The sequence below is a fragment of the Sinocyclocheilus grahami genome, unplaced genomic scaffold (genome assembly GCF_001515645.1).
Source record: "Sinocyclocheilus grahami isolate Dianchi unplaced genomic scaffold, SAMN03320097.WGS_v1.1 scaffold10.1, whole genome shotgun sequence".
Lineage (NCBI taxonomy): Eukaryota > Metazoa > Chordata > Actinopteri > Cypriniformes > Cyprinidae > Sinocyclocheilus > Sinocyclocheilus grahami.
In genome coordinates, this window is record NW_015505189.1 from 1,855,979 (window position 1) to 1,876,542 (window position 20,564).

At 41.0% G+C, this 20,564-nt stretch overlaps 1 protein-coding gene across 1 annotated transcript in view; it reads right to left on the reverse strand.

Annotated features, from left to right (window-relative positions):
- LOC107593388 (transcription factor SOX-6-like) overlaps window positions 1-20,564 on the reverse strand; it is an 85,500-nt gene that overhangs the window by 11,841 nt on the left and 53,095 nt on the right. Inside the window, exons 7-9 of the mRNA XM_016283100.1 lie at window positions 13,074-13,223; window positions 10,903-11,080; window positions 9,956-10,143 (exon numbers count right to left, since the gene is read on the reverse strand). Coding sequence (XP_016138586.1) covers window positions 9,956-10,143; window positions 10,903-11,080; window positions 13,074-13,223 — 516 coding nt within the window. The remainder of the gene's footprint in view (window positions 1-9,955; window positions 10,144-10,902; window positions 11,081-13,073; window positions 13,224-20,564) is intronic.

Here is a 20,564-nt window from a genome sequence, read left to right on the forward strand (position 1 = left end):
TTATTAAAAACTAAATTTATAGCAGTTATATTAATTTCTTTCAATTTCATTAGATTTTAATTGTACAATTAAAAAATTTAAAAGGCACTTTGAATTCAATACTGAATGGCACACAACCCTACAGGACACACATGCTCTTCGCATGCATTTTGATGGGCTCATGTGAAGTCATCTTTATCACAGCTGTAGTCTCTTACTGTCTTCATCTGCAGGGACTTGTACCGATAAGAGTCTGGAACACTCTACTAGAAAAGAAACAAAACTCTGAAAGATCCTGAGCACACAATGCAGCCTGGGACCTCCAGTGAAATGTTCAGCTTACTTTTTTCTTTTTCGGCTCTCTAATCTTTGCAGTACATGCCCCTGTCTCTGCTGCCCTGAGCTTCCTGTCTATCATTTATTTAAGGCTCATGCTTGGAGGAACACGCCATGTTTTCCCTTTTGTCGTGTTGCTTTCTGTTCAGATTAAACTTGGCATCATGTCGCACTTGATGCACAATAAACCCCTGTCATTCCTCACCCGTGCAACAATATTAAATGTCATGTCCGTGTGCATTTACAGAATAAAATAACAGCTTTTGGGGGCCCTCCTGAATGGTTTCAGCACATTAGACTTAATGTATTATGCAGAAGAAGAGGGCAGACCGCTGCTCAGGCCCATTGTTAAATGACCTAGTTCTGCCGTGAGTGCAGCAGGGCATTAGTGGAGGCCCGTCTCGCTCTCTCTAAAGACTCGAGGAGGAGATGGACACTTTGACTCTGCATGATACAAGTAATCTCTCCCCCCTCCGAACAGGGCAGGCAGATACTCAAAGCAATGTGAGTTACGGTGAGTCGGCCCCAGAGCGTTTGTTCTTCTCCCAGGGTGTGCATTCAATCTCAGGAAAAAGGTGTGCTTGAATTGTCTTTTCTTTAGAGAATGCCTATCACACACAGTTTGAACAGACACTCGGGTGGCCTCCCAACACAATGCTAACAGCTCCCCTGCCACAGACGCAGACACAGATACCAACGTACACATTAATCTTTCAGCTGCGCTGCTTTGGACGTTTTGCTCGTTTGTTTGTTTTCTGTTCTTTTTGCCACTGGGGAACCCATGGAGTGTGGAAGCTCTTCACACGGCAAAAGATTATCACTCAGGCTCAACTTGTCAATAGCTCATGACAATAGTGGATTACTTGGGATGATTCTGTGCTTATTACTGTTGTCACTTTAAACAGACTTTATTTTCACTGAGGGGCAAATTCACAAGACATTTCAGGCACATTTGTGTGTGGTATTTCAGCATAAAAACCTGTGTGACGTTCACTAACCACCTGCAATCAAGTTTACAAAAGGTTGTAAATGCACTTAACTAGTCCTGTAAATATTTAAATGATGTAACTGTCATTCTTTTCAGTGCAAACATGCCTTTTTTCTATGTCAATTGGGCCCATTATTAGGCCCAGACTATTTGAACTATTTCATACGGATTTTTAAAACACTGCTGTTTAAAAATTTGCAAGAAATTAATACTTTTATTCAGCAAGGATGTATTAAATTTATCAAAAGTGACAGTAAAGACATTTCTAAAGTTACAAAATATATATATATATTTTTTTTAAAATGCTGTTCTTTTGAACTTTATATTTAGAATCCTGAAAATAATGATCACAGTGTCTATAAAAAATATTAAGTACAGTAATTTTCAACAATGATAATTATAAGAAATAAGAGCACCAAATCAGCATATTAGAATGATTTCTGAAGGATCATGTCACAATAAAGATCACGGCTTTGCCATCACAGGAATAAATGGTATTTTAAAATATATTTTAATGGAAAATTATTATTTCATTCATATTTCACAATATTACTGTTTACTGTATTTTTGCTCAAATAAATGCAGCCTTAGTGAGCATATAAAACCTTTTAAAAACATTTAAAACAATCTTACCAATCCCAAACTTTGAATGGTAATTTACATTGTTTTAAGAAAATGTTTATTTGCTTCAAATAATGTTGCGCTATTACTGTCCATTGAAAGCAGGCCTTAAAACAATAAATGCTGCTTTAAGCTGTTACAAATTCATTCATTATAAAATATCTGAATTATCTGAATTAGCACAAGCATCAGAGTGATAGAAAGAAGAGCTGTAGAGAGAGAGAGTACTGCAATTTCCCACCACCACGCTTGATGGAACAATCATTATTTATGGCCATCTGAGTGATTCTGATGTACAATTAACCACTACCTGCTTATGGCCTGTCATTAAGAGCTGCCTGTCTTGACTTTGCCTTGCTTATTTAAGTGTTTTCTAATTATGACATATGTAGCGGTTCCCGCTGGGCTCAGGCGGCTTTGTAAAAATAAGTTGGAGTGCTAGCTCGGTGTGCCACGCTCCGTGTGAAGCCTCCTACGCTGCTGTATTCATCACTAGACCACATTATTGCACTTAATGAAAGAGGCGCAGCACCCAATGACAAATTGACTGATGTGCAATTAGTCGCACGAGCGATGGCCGATGTGCCGTGGACTGTCCACTGGGGAAGGGCCCAACAACTGCAGAGTGTGTGTGTGTGGAGGGGGGTTTATAAATGACTTGCTTGTGTCATCTCCTCCTCCCCACTCTGTTGGCTTACTCTGATCAATCAACTCCTTTTATAAAGTCATGATCATTAAACATCAGTTTGGGGAACAAGGGGCATCAATCACTGAGTTTCATTAAAAACGGTTTAGCTGCTAAACTCTCATTTTCCAGAACAATAATTAAAGAATGAGCCAGACGGGAGCTATTGTACATGAAAACAAGATTAGACACTTCAGTGTCTCGGGTCTAACTTAATAGAGTGAGGTAGAGAGTTCATTCATGCCTAGGAAGTGCTGATATCCACATAAGATAGAGATAGTAACACTGTTACAGTGCACATTAAAGATTATGTAATTGAGAAAGTGAATATGAACATAAAAACTGATGTGCACACCTTCAAACATCGTACAATGAATTTCCATTAAATTTAATATACTATGTTTTATATACTTATTGGTTGTAACTTGTAATTTATATCGTAGCATTATCGAGAGAATTCATTTATATGCATAACATCAGGCTTTTTGTTTGAAGACTCGAAAAGAAATCGGGCTACAGCGCCTTTACTACTGTCTGCATCAAGTGCTGATAAATCAATGGCATTTTTATTATTTTATGGTGTCATTAAATTTTTACTGATCACTTTGCCACAGAAGAGCAGTAAAGGGTATGTACCATCCTGAAAAAGGACCGTCCAGCCAGGCAAATGCTCACCAGCAGATCTCTGCGACCATTGTGCTATAAAGGATATTTATAATGTGCATTACGGCAGTGAGATGGCAAGAGCTTAGAGTCTCCGCAAGTACAGAGAGAAGGAGAAAGGGAAAGGGTGGTTAGGGAAATGAAAAAAAAAACCGGAAACAACGCAAAAAAGAAAACATGTCATGGTACACGTTGTGCCCCTCCCAAGCTAACCACGACCTCTCTGGCGCACGGCTAGCCCTTCCCTCAAATGAGTTCAGCATGCAGCCCTTCATTCCCACATCTAAAATTATAACCACACAGTCCTAAGCTGAAGTGGAAAAAGACACCCACAATAATCTCCCCTCCACTATCCTTTTTCCCCTCCATCCTCAAATTCGGTTACAGAATGCATTTTGTTTCGACGGAGGAGGGTTGCATGGTGAAGTAATAACACAGAAGGGCTGATGGCAAGGCTGGTGGAACTTCTGAACATCTGGAGGGGAGCCAGAGCGAGGAGCCCATGTCAGCGCAGCGGAGAGGGCTTTAATCAGGCCGGCCGCAGAACATGTGCCTGAGGACTGCAGTACTGCCCGCAGATTCTGTGTATTTCGGGCAGAAGCGCATTGTGCTGGTGTCTACCCTGTACTTATACATCACACTGCCCTAGAGTGACGCTTTTCCTCTGGTAAAAATAGCCCGGCTTCAGCCATATGGCCTTAAATTGTTCCAGCCGGGTCCAGATAACGGCAATTGTGAAACAACCAAAGACTGACCTTGGCCGCACAAGCATGTCGACTTAGTAATCTGCCTTTACTGTTTCCCAAAGGCACATGGCTAATATCATAACCTGGTAAAAAAAATAAATAAATAAGAAGAAAAAACACAATGATCAAGTGAATAACTGTTTGTTCTATGTCCTTGCCTGGATTCTGAATGCTGAGAATACAGTGTGTTCTGTCAGTTCCACACCTGGCTGAGCGATTCAAGTGATAGAGGAAATAAAGGGAGGCTTTGAAAGCCTATAACAATGAATTCTGACTGTGTGTATACGTGGTATAGTTTGCTTCAGCCATCTTTATTGAGAGTAAGGCCCTGCAGCAAAGGTCTATTTTGCCCCTCATCTGCTTTCAATTCCCGCAGTAACCAATCACAGTGTTATTTATAATTGTGCAGCTTTCCAGTAGTTGGTAGTTTTGAAACGTTTAGTCTAAAGCACATGCAGTTGTGCGCCGAGCCCAGCCTTTCATGCGGTCGCTCAGTTTTTATACTCGAGCAGTAGTCCATGCTTCTAGGCTCCCAGAGCGGGTGCTGGCAGAGCGTGTTTGAGGCTGCAACCTCCCTCCACTGCTGGGCATCCAATCTTGGATTTTTTTTTTACCTTGCAGTACCACTTTATCTGAAAACACTGACATAATAGAACTGTGACATCTCCTTATAGGCTTTTTTTTCTAAAAAAATAAATAAATAAATAAAAATCCCAGATTAAACCATAACCATGTTAAACCGCTTGCTTATAAAACTTAAAATGTTACCCACAACATCTGACCTTTTGACATCACAGGGGAAATGAAGCATTTTATACATATCCATCCTTCGGCTGTAAAAGAAACTCTGCAGTGCTGTTTTTCTATCCTGCTAGGTTGAGATCATCGGCTCTGGATTTTTTTTATGGGTTTTCTACTTTAAATGACCCTGAACTGTTCACTTGGTCCTCAAGGATCTGTCAAGAAGGACCTTGCTTTCTCTGCTCTTATCACACAATCTATTTACAATAATGGACACTCTGAATCGCATAATCTGGGAGACAGAGGGTTCTTTATGCACCTGTTCAGAGGGGTTCTGTCCAAATATGGTGGCACATAAATGACCTATTGTTGCCTATTCTTTACATGGGCTTTGTTGCGGGATATCTGGCGTAAGCAGAGGCTCACAGGTCTAGAGTATCGGGCCTTTTTTTTGCATTTTTGAATGAGTACCCTGTTTTGGCCATTTGTGTGATTTTACACAACCACAGTGTAAAATCAGCTGAGCTTCAGTCATGTCTTATCTAAGGGAGAAAAAACTGAAGAGTAAGTGCACAGCATTGTTTCAAAACTAGCCTGAGACATGCGCCCACCCTCACGCATTGCTGAAAAAGGCACTATATATATACCCAAATAAATGGAACAAAGAAATAATGTAAGCAATACTCAACAATGGCACTCGCTGGCTATGGGCAGTGCTTGAGTTCAGAATATAATCAAATTTTGGACGGCCAAAGCCATGTATGGCAGGATTTACTTTGCAGCCAAAAATAACCTATGCTGGCAATTTCCAAGACAGCAGCAGAAAAAGGGGTAGAAAATTGCTTCCAGGGCTGCAGACCAGACAAGATTATACCCCAAGTCTTTGTAAAGGGAAGCGTGAATAGACCCCTAAGACTCACACGAGGGGAGGGAACGGGAGCAAACATTGGCTTTGGGTCAAAAAGTAGGGGGTGAGAATTTTGAGGAGAGTGAGCAAGGCTCCATTTAAATGTTTGTGGCCCTGTGCTCAGGGATTTGAGAAAAGTGAATATTCCACTCATCAATAATGTAGGTGAGAGGAGGGGCAGAGAGGCCGGCGGATTCTCAATAGGTTAATACACTGGGCTTTCACCCTTTGATTCCAGTTTGGGAAGTGTCAGCACAAGAATATATTTTATCTCCTCGCCAGGCTCCGTCGGACTGCAACATCTGTCGAAAAGTAGGTTATTAGCAAGGGTGAAATATCTGAAAAATCTAAATCTGGGCTCTTTCCAGAGTGGAACCTCATCATTAGGTGGCTTGTGAAATTAAATTTGGAAATGAAAAATCTAAACAAAGTAGTTTAAAACTAGTGCATAAAACAGATCAAGAAATGCAGTGCACTTTCCAGAGGGGTAAAATGTATAATAAATAATAAAATAGAATAATTGCCCTCAGTAGACAATAAAACTTTTAACAAATATTTGGAGAGAAATTAAAAAGCAAATAGTTGGAGGTCCCATAAAAGCTTTCTTTTACTGATGGGACATCAAAGGGGGAAAAGACAAATAGAAAACAAGCAAGCAAACACTAAAACATGAATATTTTACACATGCATCTAAAAGACAGGAGACTCAAAGGGGACGGCTCTTCCATCTCAGAGAGAGAGAAATGGCTCTGTGCGAGAGAAAAAGGGATGCAGGTCATTGCATTGTGTTCAACGGACACACTTTGTATTAAAATATGAATTGATCCATCTGTAAGCAGCACTTAGCTTACACCGGAATAAATCAATATTTAATATCCCCCACCAACAGCCCCAGTAGATGATTTTAACCTCTCCTTAATCCAATTTATGTTACCTTTCCACGTAAGCTTTCACTATGATAAACTTCCAAACAGCAGACTGGAAGGCAGTTATTAAAGGGCGTTCAGTATTTATGTCAGGTGAGGCGATGTGCTGAAATATTAATATTCTGAAACTGACCAAAGTGAAAGCTTTTATCTACAACACTTAGGGGCCTTTTTTTCGTCCGTCAGGCGCGATCAGCAGGCACGGGCCAACTGTCTGACTGCTGGCAATGCTGGGTGATATACAACGGGCGGTTCATTACCGTTTTGTACATGCTTGTAGTAGCTCTTCCCATGACATGTAAAGGGTCCCCTGAAACATATGGTTAGAGGGCATTACTGTGGCCTTAACTTTATAACAGGATTTTATGTATCAATGAATGAAGACATGAATGAATGAATTAGGCAAACAAACAAACAAAAAATATTAATCATGCCCCCTGACCTATATGTTAACTGCATAAAATGAGCGGAGAGCTGAGAAGAGAATGTGTGCTTGTGTTAAAAAACAACTAGATAAATAATAAAAAAAAACATGACTTCAAATAAACAAAACAGAAAATCAAAACAAAACAAACATAATGACCTCAAGCCTATTCAGTTATTTTTTAATTTGCCAGAATAAAGTTGTTATTAATTCTGATTTGATTCAATAAAACAGAAAAAAAATATTAATCATGCCCCCTGACCTATATGTTAACTGCATAAAATGAGCGGAGAGCTGAGAAGAGAATGTGTGCTTGTGTTAAAAAACAACTAGATAAATAATAAAAAAAAAACATGACTTCAAATAAACAAAACAGAAAATCAAAACAAAACAAACATAATGACCTCAAGCCTATTCAGTTATTTTTTAATTTGCCAGAATAAAGTTGTTATTAATTCTGATTTGATTCAATAAAACAGATTATCATGTAATTCATTTGATAATTTTAAATCAGCCCTACTAACAAAACTGAAAAAAATAGGAATATTCTTCATATTACACTGAGTACAATAAATGTCTGCTCAGTTACATTCGTTTGAACTTTAGAGACATATGGAACACATGATGAGGAAAATACAGCTTCTGTTTGGCCTCTGGTTGTTTGCAACATCAATACATCTGTTTGGCTCAGTAACAGACTGAGGTGAAGCTGCCTTTATGATATCATCAGTTGCAGACAGGCTTCTGAGCGAGACTACAGTACAAAAGAGGCCTGCCATTTTCTTCCGTCGTATTTTAAGGTCATAAACTTACGTTCTCAGATATGGAAGCAACTGAGAACTCGGAAGGAAAAAAAGGCTTAAAGAAAGAGAATGTCTTTGCGAATGATACTTCAAAAAACGAGGGAGTCTCTGTAACCTATAGCAACAATGATAACCCAAACATACCAGTCATATTTTCACACTGATAGAGCACCTAATTATTATTTGTCATTCCCTCCTTTGCCCCTTTCTTTGTGCCGCTGGCTGCCCCGAATTACCTTGGCCTTACATCAAAGACCTTTAGGGAAAACACATTTAGCCACAAGCTTCATGTCTTTTTTCTCTGGGTGGGGGGGGGCTTGGGGAAGGTGGAGAGAAACAGAACTGATTTCCTCCCCACTTAGAAAAACACACAAAGCTCACCTGAGCCGAGATGCCGAAAATAACCATGTGAAAAGGCAGGGCCTTACAATTGTGAGAAGACAAAACCCAAGCCAGACAAGAGAGGAGGAGAAAAAAAGCGTTAAGCTCGGCCTGCTAAGAACAATGAAGCTGTAGGTGTGTGCTGCCTGTTGACAAACGTGCCTTTTCAGCCATTGTTGGAGCAGCATTCATGTCATGTAGCGGCATATTCTCGCGTTTGGCTGACCATGAGCTAACCCCAGAGCAATTTTGGGAGGTAAAGCGGGAAGGAGAGGATGAGTTGAGGCTGGTGAAGGTAAAATGGGAAAAAAGGGAGGGAGGGAGACAGTCACAGGTGATGGCTGCATGTTCACATACCACATCCACCTCCAAAGAACATGAACAAAGAGTGCAAAATCTCAAAAGAATGGCACGTAATGCACTGGCTTAGGTGATATCTCCATTTATAATGGCTTAGAGTTGAGCATTTTGTTTGAGAAAACAGGATTATGACCCCCACAATGCATTCCTGAGCAGTAAAGAGGTACTGTAAATTGCTGTGAGAAGCAGCAATAATATAAAAATGGAATTTCTGCCTTTATTGAGGACACGCTTGGGTCTCGGCGTTTCCTCCGATGCCACCCACATTGGGGCATGTCTTTCGCCCTGACTTCTAAGTTGATTGAAAAATAGTCCCTCTACTTTTTTTTTACATATATATTGACCTACTTTAAGATGCTGGTTGAAAGTAATCAGGTGCTGAAAAATTAATGAGCCTCCACTCCCAGTTCCTGCCTGCGTTTCACAGCCAACTGGCAATATGGCATCAATCAGATGGTAGTGGTGTCTGTTTTTCTGCTTCTTGATTGACTCATTGATTGAAGATATTTTTAAAAAGAATCCCAGAGAGAATGTCTGCTCCCGGTACAAAGTGGGCCTGTCCCACACCAGGGGCTGAAGAGGGCTGCCTGTATGCTTTAATTGGGCAGAGACATCATAGTTTGAACCCGCACAGGCCAGGCACCAGAGGACCGCGATGGTCCTCCTTGCTCACAAATGCAAACACACACTCATCCACCATCTATCCTGCCAATGTCAATCAAAGACACTCCTCTGGACGTGCTTCAAAGACCTTGATTGGTTTTAAAGATCATGTCTGAAAAACACTGTGGGCTCAAGTCCTTGAGCTTTGGCTGTTGTTGTGCCCTCAGGCGAAAGGGGAAGGAACAAGAGTTAGTTGTGTTGGGTATATTACTTCTGCAATGGAATCTGGTATTGATTACAAATTGCATGAATAAAATTGGATTTTGATTACTTTGACGACTCGCATGCACAAATGATTTTGTTCTATTTTGACAAAATAAAGGGCAACGTATTTCTTAAACTAAGCCTTTATCAACAAAAAGAGTCCTACATACAATGTTTTTATGAAAATCTAATTACGACTTATAACTAATACTATTTATTTATTTAATTATTATACAAGTAAAAAAAAAAAAAAAACAATATTTTTATGAGGAAAAACTGCAAGACTCTGTGTTGTTGATAGAGGGAAAATTTATGAACTATGTCGCTCATTGCTCTTATATTTTTAATTAAAATTGTCCTATTTTATTAATAGTTTTTATTTTTTAAATAATAAAACAAAATGTTAGGAATTTTTAATAAGATAAAAAGTTATAGTCTAATTTAAGCACTTGATATTTGTGAAGTGATTCCATAATCCAAATTCCCTGCAGTAACCCAACACTTTTCACAGGTGTCAAACACACTCACCTTATCAGATCTGCAGTTGTTCAGGCCCATGCTGGTGAGGGCAGACAGCTTGGCCTCTATTCCCTGCTGATGATGCTGAAGCTGCTCTCTCTGAATCTGCTCCCTCATCTTCCTCGCTTCCTGGATGGCCTTCATTACTGCATCCTGATCTCCAAACAGCGCTGTTGAGTTCAGGCTGGACAGGATGTCTGCAGAGACAAATCACTCGGGTTCAACATACAAATACACAAATGCTTAGGGCCGTATTGTGAAACACAATATAGGCGGTCTTGTGAGTACAGTCTGCATGTGTGCACTGTAAGTGTGGTCGACTTCATGTGTGTGTGTGTGTGTGTGTGTGTGTGTGTTTGTGTGTGTGTATCTAGTATGCTTTTCATACGGCATTTAAAAAAACATAATCCCAACCGTTGAAATACTATATTGTGTGTGGGGGGGGGGGGGGGGGGGGGGGGGTTTGGCAGGAAACTAAGGGAAGCTAAGGGAGCAATCTCAGTGTGTGTCGCCTTTCTGTAATTAGTAGATCAAAGTGAGGTGAGGCAGGATGGCAGTTAAATCTAGGAAATAGTAGAAAAACAAACACCAAGCCTGTGTTCAAAGCCCAACTCCAAGAAGAGGAGGGAAATGAGCATTGCTCAACAACACAGTGTCGTTTTAATGAAAGACTGTTTTTAGAAACTGTTAGTAGCTTCCAAAAAAAAAATCTTAATATGAGAGATGAACAACAAGCTTTGAAAACAAATATACAGCAATGGCATCCGTTACTCTTTACTGCGTTAAAATGGCAGGGTCTAAAAGAGGTTATGAGCTGGGACTGTATCAATTCACTCTGCTTCCACACAACAAAGAATCAGAAATATACAATTAGACTCTCAGCTGTGAGAATGTTAATAATTATAACAGATTTCACTACACAGAACTCTAAAAGTAGACAAAATCTACAGTTTTACCCAGAGACGAGCCACGGCCTATTCCTCCGATGGGGCTGGGGATGCCTCCGCTCTTGGACAGGCTATTCGGGCTGCTCTTGTTGCCTGGAAAGAAGCTCTGTGTCGGGGATGTGGAGGATTTGATAGACTCAGCTGTCTTGGGCCGGGCGGAGAGGTTGAGAGGCTGTGTTCCCTCCTCCTGAACATAAAAGACACAAAGCTTTTGTTAAAACAGGCACGGTCTATAGAGATGCTTTCCACCGTACATAAAAGACAATGCACCAGAGGCTATTACTGTAGACTAATTAGTCCGACTCCTCCAAGACATGGGTTCTGTATTCATAGCCAAGCTCTGTGCCATGCTCTAGCTCCTCGGTGCAGTGAGGGCCAGGTTTTGTTCGGGATAATTAAAACCTTCTCTGTCTGAGCACGCATCTTTATCTTCTCACCTGCTCTCATGCCCTAGAGAAACGTTTAACAGCTAATACATCCTGTTTCAAACAAATGCAATAAGACCTGAGAGGTTGTTGCTGTTGTAGCTGAATATATTACAATTAAGTGTGTGTTCTCTTGTCTTTGTGGTGGCCAAATGTGGTCCCTATGAGGAGAACAGCTCTAATTTGTGTTTTTAGGGATGTACACTAATGTTAAAAAGTTTAGGTTTTTATTTGATTTATTTACTTATTTATTTATCTTTTATACATTTATTCAGCAAGAATGCATTAAATTGATAAAAAGTGATATATATTTTTTATATATATATATATATATATGTTTCAAATAAATACTATTACTGAATCCTGGAAAAAAAAAGTTTCATGGTTTTCACATGTGTTAAAGATTGATAATAATAAGAAATGTTTCTTGAGCACCAAATCAGTATATTAGAATGATTTCTGAAGGATCATGTGACACTGAATACTGGAGTAATGGCTGCTGAAAATTCAGCTTTGCCATCACAGGAATACATTTCAGTTTAAAATATATTAAAATAGACAGTTTTTTATTTGTTTTGTTTTTTGATCAAATAAATGCAGCCTTGTGAGAATAAGACTTTTTTTCCAAAAACATTTAAAATATCTTACCTACCCCAAAGTAGAGAGCTTGATGAGTAAAACACAATATATAATTTGTGTCAAAACTGCATCATCAATCCAGATAAACTTTAAAATCGCATCTTATCATGTGTAGGCTAGAAAAAGATTTCACTGGCAGTGTTGTGCTGTCCAAACAGATGGGCCACATACAGAGACTGCCCCCAGCTCTTTGCAAATCTGACTGCCAATAACAGTTTGTCATTCAATTACGTTTCAACTAGACAAACAAACAAACAGATTGCTAGCTAATTAAGCACAGCGTATCTACATCTGTTAACATAAGTTAACGGGGCAAATATCACATAACATCTTTGATCAATATTAAGATAGCGTAAATCATACATGTGTTGGCTAAATAAACTGAAGTAGAGTGTCTAAAAATGCCCATCCGACTCTGAATTGCGGCTCAGTGCAATTGCCAATGATCTTACCGTATGCTTTGAGATGTTGATATGTGGAGGCTCTCTCCAAGGGCAGAGCTCCAAAAGCCCTGGAGGAGCAGCTTAGCTGAGCGACTGAAGAGGATTACGGGTGCTACGCACACACTACTATTTCGGTTCAATGATTTATCCCCATTCTATTGTGATATTAAACTAAACTTTTCCAAATGTGCAAGTGTTTTAGGTTACAGCCGCAGCACAAAAAAGAAAAACGGTGATGTATATCAGTGAAGACTGATGGAAAAGTGCTATATGCTGCGAGTGTTGATCTTATAAAAGAAACAAAAGACACTCATCACATCATTGTAGGCTCCTTAATATATTTAGATTATGTGCCTCTGATGTCATTGCCTTAGTTTGGTCCAAGTTAAATGTAATGCGCAGGAAAACGTGGGCCAGTCTCTGTCATGAGAAACCATGTGTTCCAAAAATGGCTCTCCAGGAGCAGGGAAAGCCATAGCAACCCTGTCCACAGAGTTCTGCTTGAGAGAATGGGTGCCTTGTAAAAGCAGCCCAGATTGATGGGCTCAGAGCGAGAGGAGAACCAGGCAGCAAGCTGCTGCTGTACCTACCACAGCTGATTTAGTGAACAAGGAAGTGGAGAAGACTAGGTCAAGTACCACTCCAGTCGCACCAGAACAGGCTGGGATCGTACCTTGACTTGAGTCAGTGGGGTTGAGGCCCTCTTTTCATTCTTCAAGCCAGACGGGGAGATGGGCCCAGCAGAATTGGGGGGATGGGGCAGTGGAGGCATCTTGGCTCCTGGAGAGACCTGCATGCTGGCCAGCTGGGCGGCATAGAGTTGCTGTAAGGAGGGAGACAACCCACAAGGCGTTAACATCCAAAGCCAGACACCATTCAAAGCCTTTATTCTCTTTTTTCTTCACTCCCTTGCATTGCTTTTTCCCTTTCCATCCCGGCACAGAAGCTCCATCAAAGGTCTAACTCTATATCAAACCCTAGATCCAGGGAGAGACAGCAGCCCCCAAAAAACCACACAGCAATGGCACGCATACAAGAGACTTGGCATACAAGCCACTCGTCTTTCCACTCATCACACAAAATTTGCAGACTGAAGCCTAGCTGCTTCTAAGATCGGATTTCCTTCCCCTCGCTCCCTCTAGTAAGCCTCTTTAACTTTAATTGGCGCCATTTTGTGTCGCTACGCAGACACCTGAACTTCCCCCTTCAATGGCAAACCGCACGTTCCCCTAAAGTTACACAAACTCAAGGTAGTCGAGTTTCCATTATGCACTCTATCAAAAGACATTCATTAAGACTGGAAGCCCGACAAAGAGAATTCATGTTCTTTGGCTTATTTTCACTGGCTCACGGTCAACATGCTCGCTAACGTCAGCAACCTTCCAGCGGTACGCATTCAGCATGCTGAAGTGCTACGTGTCAATCACTTATCAGAACTGAGATGTTTAGATTTCAGCTCTGAGATTGACTGTCATAAACTATTGAGAATTATTTTTATTTCAACAGATCGCTAATATCCACACACCATGCAGACCAAAGGAAAAAAAAGTAATAACTGCACCATTCAAAAAACCAAAGCAGTGTTAGATCAAAAGGAACAATTAAATACAAAATCCTGGGTTAGAATTGTACAACATAGTATATCGACATTTGTTTTAGTGCTGTGTATTATTTACAGATGCTTCAAAACTATCACACTTCCTTTCAGCTCTCTAGTGAGAAGACAGCTGTATGCACATCTGCTTTCCCTCAGGCAAATATTGATTAGCGAGCAGGTAAATGCTTATGTTTTCTTTTGTCTCTCACATTAAATAAGAGCAATCACACCAGGCCACGGGAGATAAATGTTCAAATCAGCTCAAATCAGATCTGAAAACATTGAAAGTGCATGAAACAAAGACTTGAAACTGTGATTAGAGACAATAGAGAGATATATAATCTAACATCAACTGGACAGTTGTTTAAAGTGTATTCTAGGACAGGGTTAATCAAATAAAGCTGTAATAAAATAAAATATAAATATTAAAATGAAATGAAAAACTAAAACTAAAACCAAAGAAACTAAATTAGAAATGCTGCCTTTGCAACTACCTGAAATAAGGTTAAGTTGAAGCACTAAAATTACTAACTGGAAATAAATAAACATTAAAGTTAACATTAAAGTAACAATAAATAAAAAATACAAAATAAAAGCTAATACAAAATATTAATAAAAACTATAATGCTATGCAAATAATACTAAAATAACACTGTTTTAGCTGTGTTATGATTTCAAGTGCATTATACACAGCTCCCCTTTTTATTTTGATGTTGATTCTATAGGTAACAGCCATATATATATATATAAAAATTATTATTATTATTATTATTTTTTTTTTTAAATAAAATATCACCCTTTAATGAATCAAATTAAGATCAGACTAAGCAGTACTATATTTTTACACACATAAGCCAAACCCAAAACTACAATGCCAAAGTTTAAGCCAAATTATTTCAGTCTCCCCTAAATATAGTGGTCCAGTGCTATTATCCATGTGTTTTTACAGCCTTAGTCGAGTTTTTTTTTAATGCGTATGTACCCGAGCGTGTTTGCCCTCTCTCTGCTCTCATTTCCGTTTCTTACTGGGCTACATAAGGACTCCATTTGTCTGAAATGGAAAAAGTGGCACCAGCATTAGTGGCCTGCCCCACCTCAGCCACTCGCATAGAAAAACCTGAGCCCAGACAAAGCGTTTTGTGTCTACATGTATCAGGAGATATCAACACTAAAATGCTCTCCGGTACCAAAGTTAAACGCTTGCACATTAGTGCCGCACAAAAGGGTCATTCTTCTGCGGGAGACCTGAGGCAAGCGTCGGCACACGGACAGCGGAAATGGCAGGCTGATTAGGTTCACACAGTGATAGTGCAGCTCGCCAGCCTGGTAAACAGAAAGCCTTTGTCCCGCAAAGCAAAAAACACAATCGCTATTCTTTTTTTTCTCTATAGGTATTAAGTGAACCTATGTGTGAGTATGTGTATTTGACTTGAGTTTTGTGCTTGTGAACAAGAAGGAAGCCCTCGGCCCAGTCTGCTGGACAGATGTTTGTTAACAGTGCTGCTGCTGTTGCTGATGTGGATGTGCAGAGGTACTCTGACCTTGCGTGGGAAGAACTTTATTGTTCGGAAAAAGCGTAATTGGCTTTTGCTTCAAATTAGAGCCAGTCAGACTACCTTTTGTGAGGCCTTATTAACGGGTCAAAGCAACAGGTTTAAGAGTAAAGCGGTGCACTATAAAGACACACAGGTGAAAAAAAACAATAAATACTAATGGAGAGGTGTGACACGAAGCACGGTTCTTATTGTCAAGGGCAGGAAAGGAGAGGATGCTTGCAAATGTGTCACATTGAGCTGTGCACAATGTGGCTTGTGTATTAAGGCCATGTGTTTTGATGCTGAAAGGTGTGAAAATAGACAAAAAGGAGACAGAAAGAGATGTGCTGATGTGGTGTGAGGACACACGTGGTAGTCTGTCTGAAGGGCATGTAATGCAGGGCTCCATTGGGCCTCCTCTGCCTCCCCTCCAGCCATACTGCAGGGTCTCCAAAGCAGAGAGGGCCAACGCTAATGAGGGTCATGCTCAAAGTCAATGGCTGAACAGGGAACGGGGCAGCCGGGACAAGCTGGCTCCATGCCCCCTGCCCCACAAAACTAAAAGGCTGAGCATGGTCAATCCCATCATTCTCCAGTCTGAGTTAACACGGTCTATTAATGCTTTAAATCTAGCTATAATAATAAAGCTTCCACTAGTTCTGTTTCACAAATGAAAAGTGAAAGATAATTTATTCACAAGGATTTTCATGATCATGGTCTTCTCAGGAATATTTTACACATTCTGATTTCTCATATAATACAAGCATTTAAACTCGAATCAATATTATACGTGCATTTGGGCCATACCATCTGTTGAAGGAGTCTTTGTTCATACAAAAATCTTGTGTTTCATGGTTCATACTCAAATCTCTTTTTGGAAATCTCAAATTAATAATACTATATACTGCCACACTTTCACAGCACAGTTTGTCTTCATATGACACTTCCCAAACATCCATTAAATATATATATTTTTTAATGTCTATATAGGCTTTTTATTAAGTTTTACTTTTATTTATTTTGAGCTATTTCAGTACTTCAACATACAAAATGAAAATGAAATAATATACAGTATATATATATTTAATGTATTTATATATATATGTACATGTATATGTGTGTGGCTGTACGTACACATATGTAGTTGTTTTTTGGTGTTTGGCTTAGTGTTATGTTAGAATAATTATTATACTCATACCTTTTGTTCTTTTAATATTTTTGAATTGTTTTTAGCTTTATTATTTTTTTGTTTTCATTTAAATGTTTTAGTTTTGAAATGTTGTATGCATTTGTCATTTTATTTAATTTCTTTTATTTTCTTAAATGTGTGTGTATTTAGCGTTTAGTTTTAATTACTTTTTCTTATTTGTGTATGTTTGAATTGTTTTTAGCTTTATTTTTTTGTTTTCATTTAAATGTTTTAGTTTTGAAATGTTGTATGCATTTGTCATTTTATTTAATTTCTTTTATTTTCTTAAATGTGTGTGTATATATAGTATTTATAGAGTTTTAGCTTTTAGTTTTAATTACTTTTTCTTATGTGCAAGTCGCTTTGGATAAAAGCATCTGCTAAAGGACTAAAAGTAAAGTAAAAGTAAATATAATATAATATAATATTTGGTTAACTTGATATTTTAAAAGAGGAACAAAAGATGAGTGACTCAACACAACACACACACAAACACCAACAGACATACAAAGTGGTGTATAAGCAGCAATCTGACACAGTGGAGAGCTATTACAGTGTGTTTTGAAGCTGCTGGCTCTGAAGAAATGGGAGCTGATGGGGACAGAACACTAGTGGTGCTGGAGAGAAAGAGAGCTAACGAAAAAGAGAGGCATAGATGTTGAGCTGCTCTCAGCATGTGGTTTCAGAAAGGCCTGCAGAGAAAAGGCCTGATCCACCCCAGTGACTCAGGTAATACCTTTGTCCACTTGAGCATTAAATGACTCGCTGCTATACAGCTTAGTTAGAGAGAGAGAGCGGCTCGGGAAATAGGGCTTTTCAATTCGCTCACCCGCAGTCCTCATACTTCGAGCGATACACGCACACATCTCCTGCCTCCCTCTCTCGCACATATGAGCCAAGCCCATCTCACAGTCCGTGGATCCCAAATGAGTGGGGTCCACCCCAAGGTCAGGCGGTTAGCCTCTGATAATTAAAAGCAACCCCTCTGGAGACAGAAGAGGTTAAATGAGTGGGCCCACCATTTCTGCCTGCAACAACAGTATTTGCAGATCATCTAGATTACCCAACACTTTCAGACTACGCCGCTGGATGCATCAGCACTCAGGAATACTTTGCTTTCAAGTGTCTCAGAGAGCCAATTCAGTGCTCCACCTTTGAGTAAAGGTATGTAAACACTCAGGATAAGCTGTTTATAAACGAAAAAGGCACGGTTAAGGAAGGTTACGCTTTTTTTCAGGTAAAATATCATTCAAACACACTGTGTTTTACACTGTAAAAATTGAAGTTATAATCAGAGCTGTAGTGCAGCGAGCTGTGCATACAATCAGCTCATGTGTATATACTATAAAGTTTCGAGTCTGACCTGGGTTGTTATCTCAATCACAACTTCTTCTGTACTCAATTATACTATACTCAAAGTAAAAAAAATGTTGGAAATCTGGTGCTCAAGAAACATTTCTTATTTATGTCAATGTTGTGCTGTGCTGTTTCACAGAAACGTCTCGGGTTACTTGTGTAACCATGGTTCCCTGAGGGGAACGAGACACTGCGTCCTCTAGGGGTCGCTATGGGGAACGCCTCGTCGTGACCCGTGTCTGAATGGATACAACCGTTCTAGGGGGTTCTCGTGGCACTTCTGGAGGGCAGCCTATAGATGGAACCCTGAGTAGTCATCAGTCTCACCTATGGCTCAGTGTCACCGACGGCTATCACGCTGGCGTGGCTAGCCGCGAACCTGTAGCTGAGGGAGCAGACATCCATTCAGCGGGAGCTCGACCTACAGCACGTTCCATTGGTGGAACAGCTAGCAGTTATCAGCTGGGGGATCAACACGCCCAGTTCTCACCGAGAAGGGGACTCGACCCACAGCGTGTTCCAACTAGCGGAACCAGCTAGTAACAATTTCGGCGTTGGAGCACACGCCTGGTCCTCAGACGCACAGGGGGCTCGACCCTTGCCCATGCCGGGCTTCCCCCGGATGGCAGTAGCTCATTCTAGCTGGGGGAGCCCAAACCCGACTCTCACCGAGAGGGGGGGGGGCCCAACCAGCACCATGATTAACAATCAGAGGGGTAGCATACTGCAGGCTAGCCACATCGCCAGCGCATCAGGGAGGCGGAGGACGGCCCAATCCTACTGATGCAGCTGGTTCGAGGTCTTTCTGGAAAGACAGCGAGCTCAAGCCTCTCATGAAAGAGGCACCTCCGTTTTTCCTCAGCGGAGGAATACTGTTCCCATTCCAGGTAACCCTTTCATGAAAGGGGAGCAGTGCTCAACATTACCACGAGGACAGCCCATGGAGTGAGGGATTCAACTCCTCGGAGAGGATCCTGCTCGCCAGGCGACCCCTTGATATCGAGGGGGGCAGTGCCTCCTGAGTGCGTCGATCGAGACACACTGGTTGAGAGGAGCCCAGGAAATCGGGGTCTAACCATCTCCGAAACAGGGAACAAAGTCCGAAACGCGTAACCCTCACCGTACAGGATTTTAGAGAGGTGGGCAAAGAAGAACGTGTGCACCTACCACTTTCGTGGGATTTTAGAGAAGTGGCAAAGCATAGCGTGCACACCTACCACCTAGGTGGAATTTAGACGGGTGGCAAAGCCTAACGTGCCCACTCACCACTTAACGTGGATTTTAGAAAAGTGGCAAAGGATAACGTGCACACTTACCACTCATGTGGATTTTAGAAGGTGCGCAATATGAGCACTCTTACCATAATCTTTGGATTTTCTTAGGGTTCTATTGTCACCCGGACGTAATGGCCGGTCGGGAACAGCAGCTCCAGCACCCTCCTCAGAGGTGAGGGGAGTGATGTCTCCAGGGTGTGTCGACCAAGACACACTATTTGAGTGGGACCCAGGGTACCGGGGTGTTACCCCACTCTGAAACAAAGGGAATGAAGACAGCACGCGTAACCCTTACCTTCACAGGATTTTAGAGAAATGGGCAAAGAATCCCATGCCCATTTACCACCTAAGTGGAATTTTAGAAAATGGGCAAAGCAACACGTGCACATTTAGCACTCACGTGGATTTAGAGAAATGCGCAAAGCCTTGCTTTACGTGGACATTTACCATATTATCTGGTAACCCTTACCTTCACAGGATTTTAGAGAAATGGGCAAAGAATCCCATGCCCATTTACCACCTAAGTGGAATTTTAGAAAATGGGCAAAGCAACACGTGCCCATCTACCAGCTATGTGGATTTTAGAAAAATGCGCAAAGCTTCACGTGGACATTTACCACTCACGTGGATTTAGAGAAATGCGCAAAGCCTTGCTTTACGTGGACATTTACCATATTATCTGGATTTTAAGTTAATGGATACCCGACCATATCGGCCAGCTGGAAGTGGCCGACTCGCACATCTCAGTGGTGATGGGAGCCCTGCCTACGACAGCCTTACACAGGAGGATCCTGGTGATGCCCCCTGTACCTCCTGTTCGTTGCCTCAGCAAGAAGGAATACGCCGGTGGCCAGGAAGCTCCTCGGGGTGACCAGGCACTGTAGCCCAGTCCGGGTGTATCGCAGCGTAGCCCCGGGGGCCTGATGTTCACGAAGGCTCCTGCAAAAGCCTGTGTTCGGCCGCATGATCCAGGAGGTATGAAGCCGAAGCCCGGCTTTTTTCCTTACCGCCTGGACATATGTCAACGAGTGAAACGCCTACTGCAAGTAGAGCACCTGGCTCCTGAGCCCAGCAACGGCACCTCACCGAGGGCGTCTAGCAAGGGACAGAAACGTACCGGTCCCGGGAAACACTGCAATGGAGCTATAGAAGGTTACACACACACAGCCGTCTCAGTCCGTCCTCAATATACAGATATCATGATATTTGGATC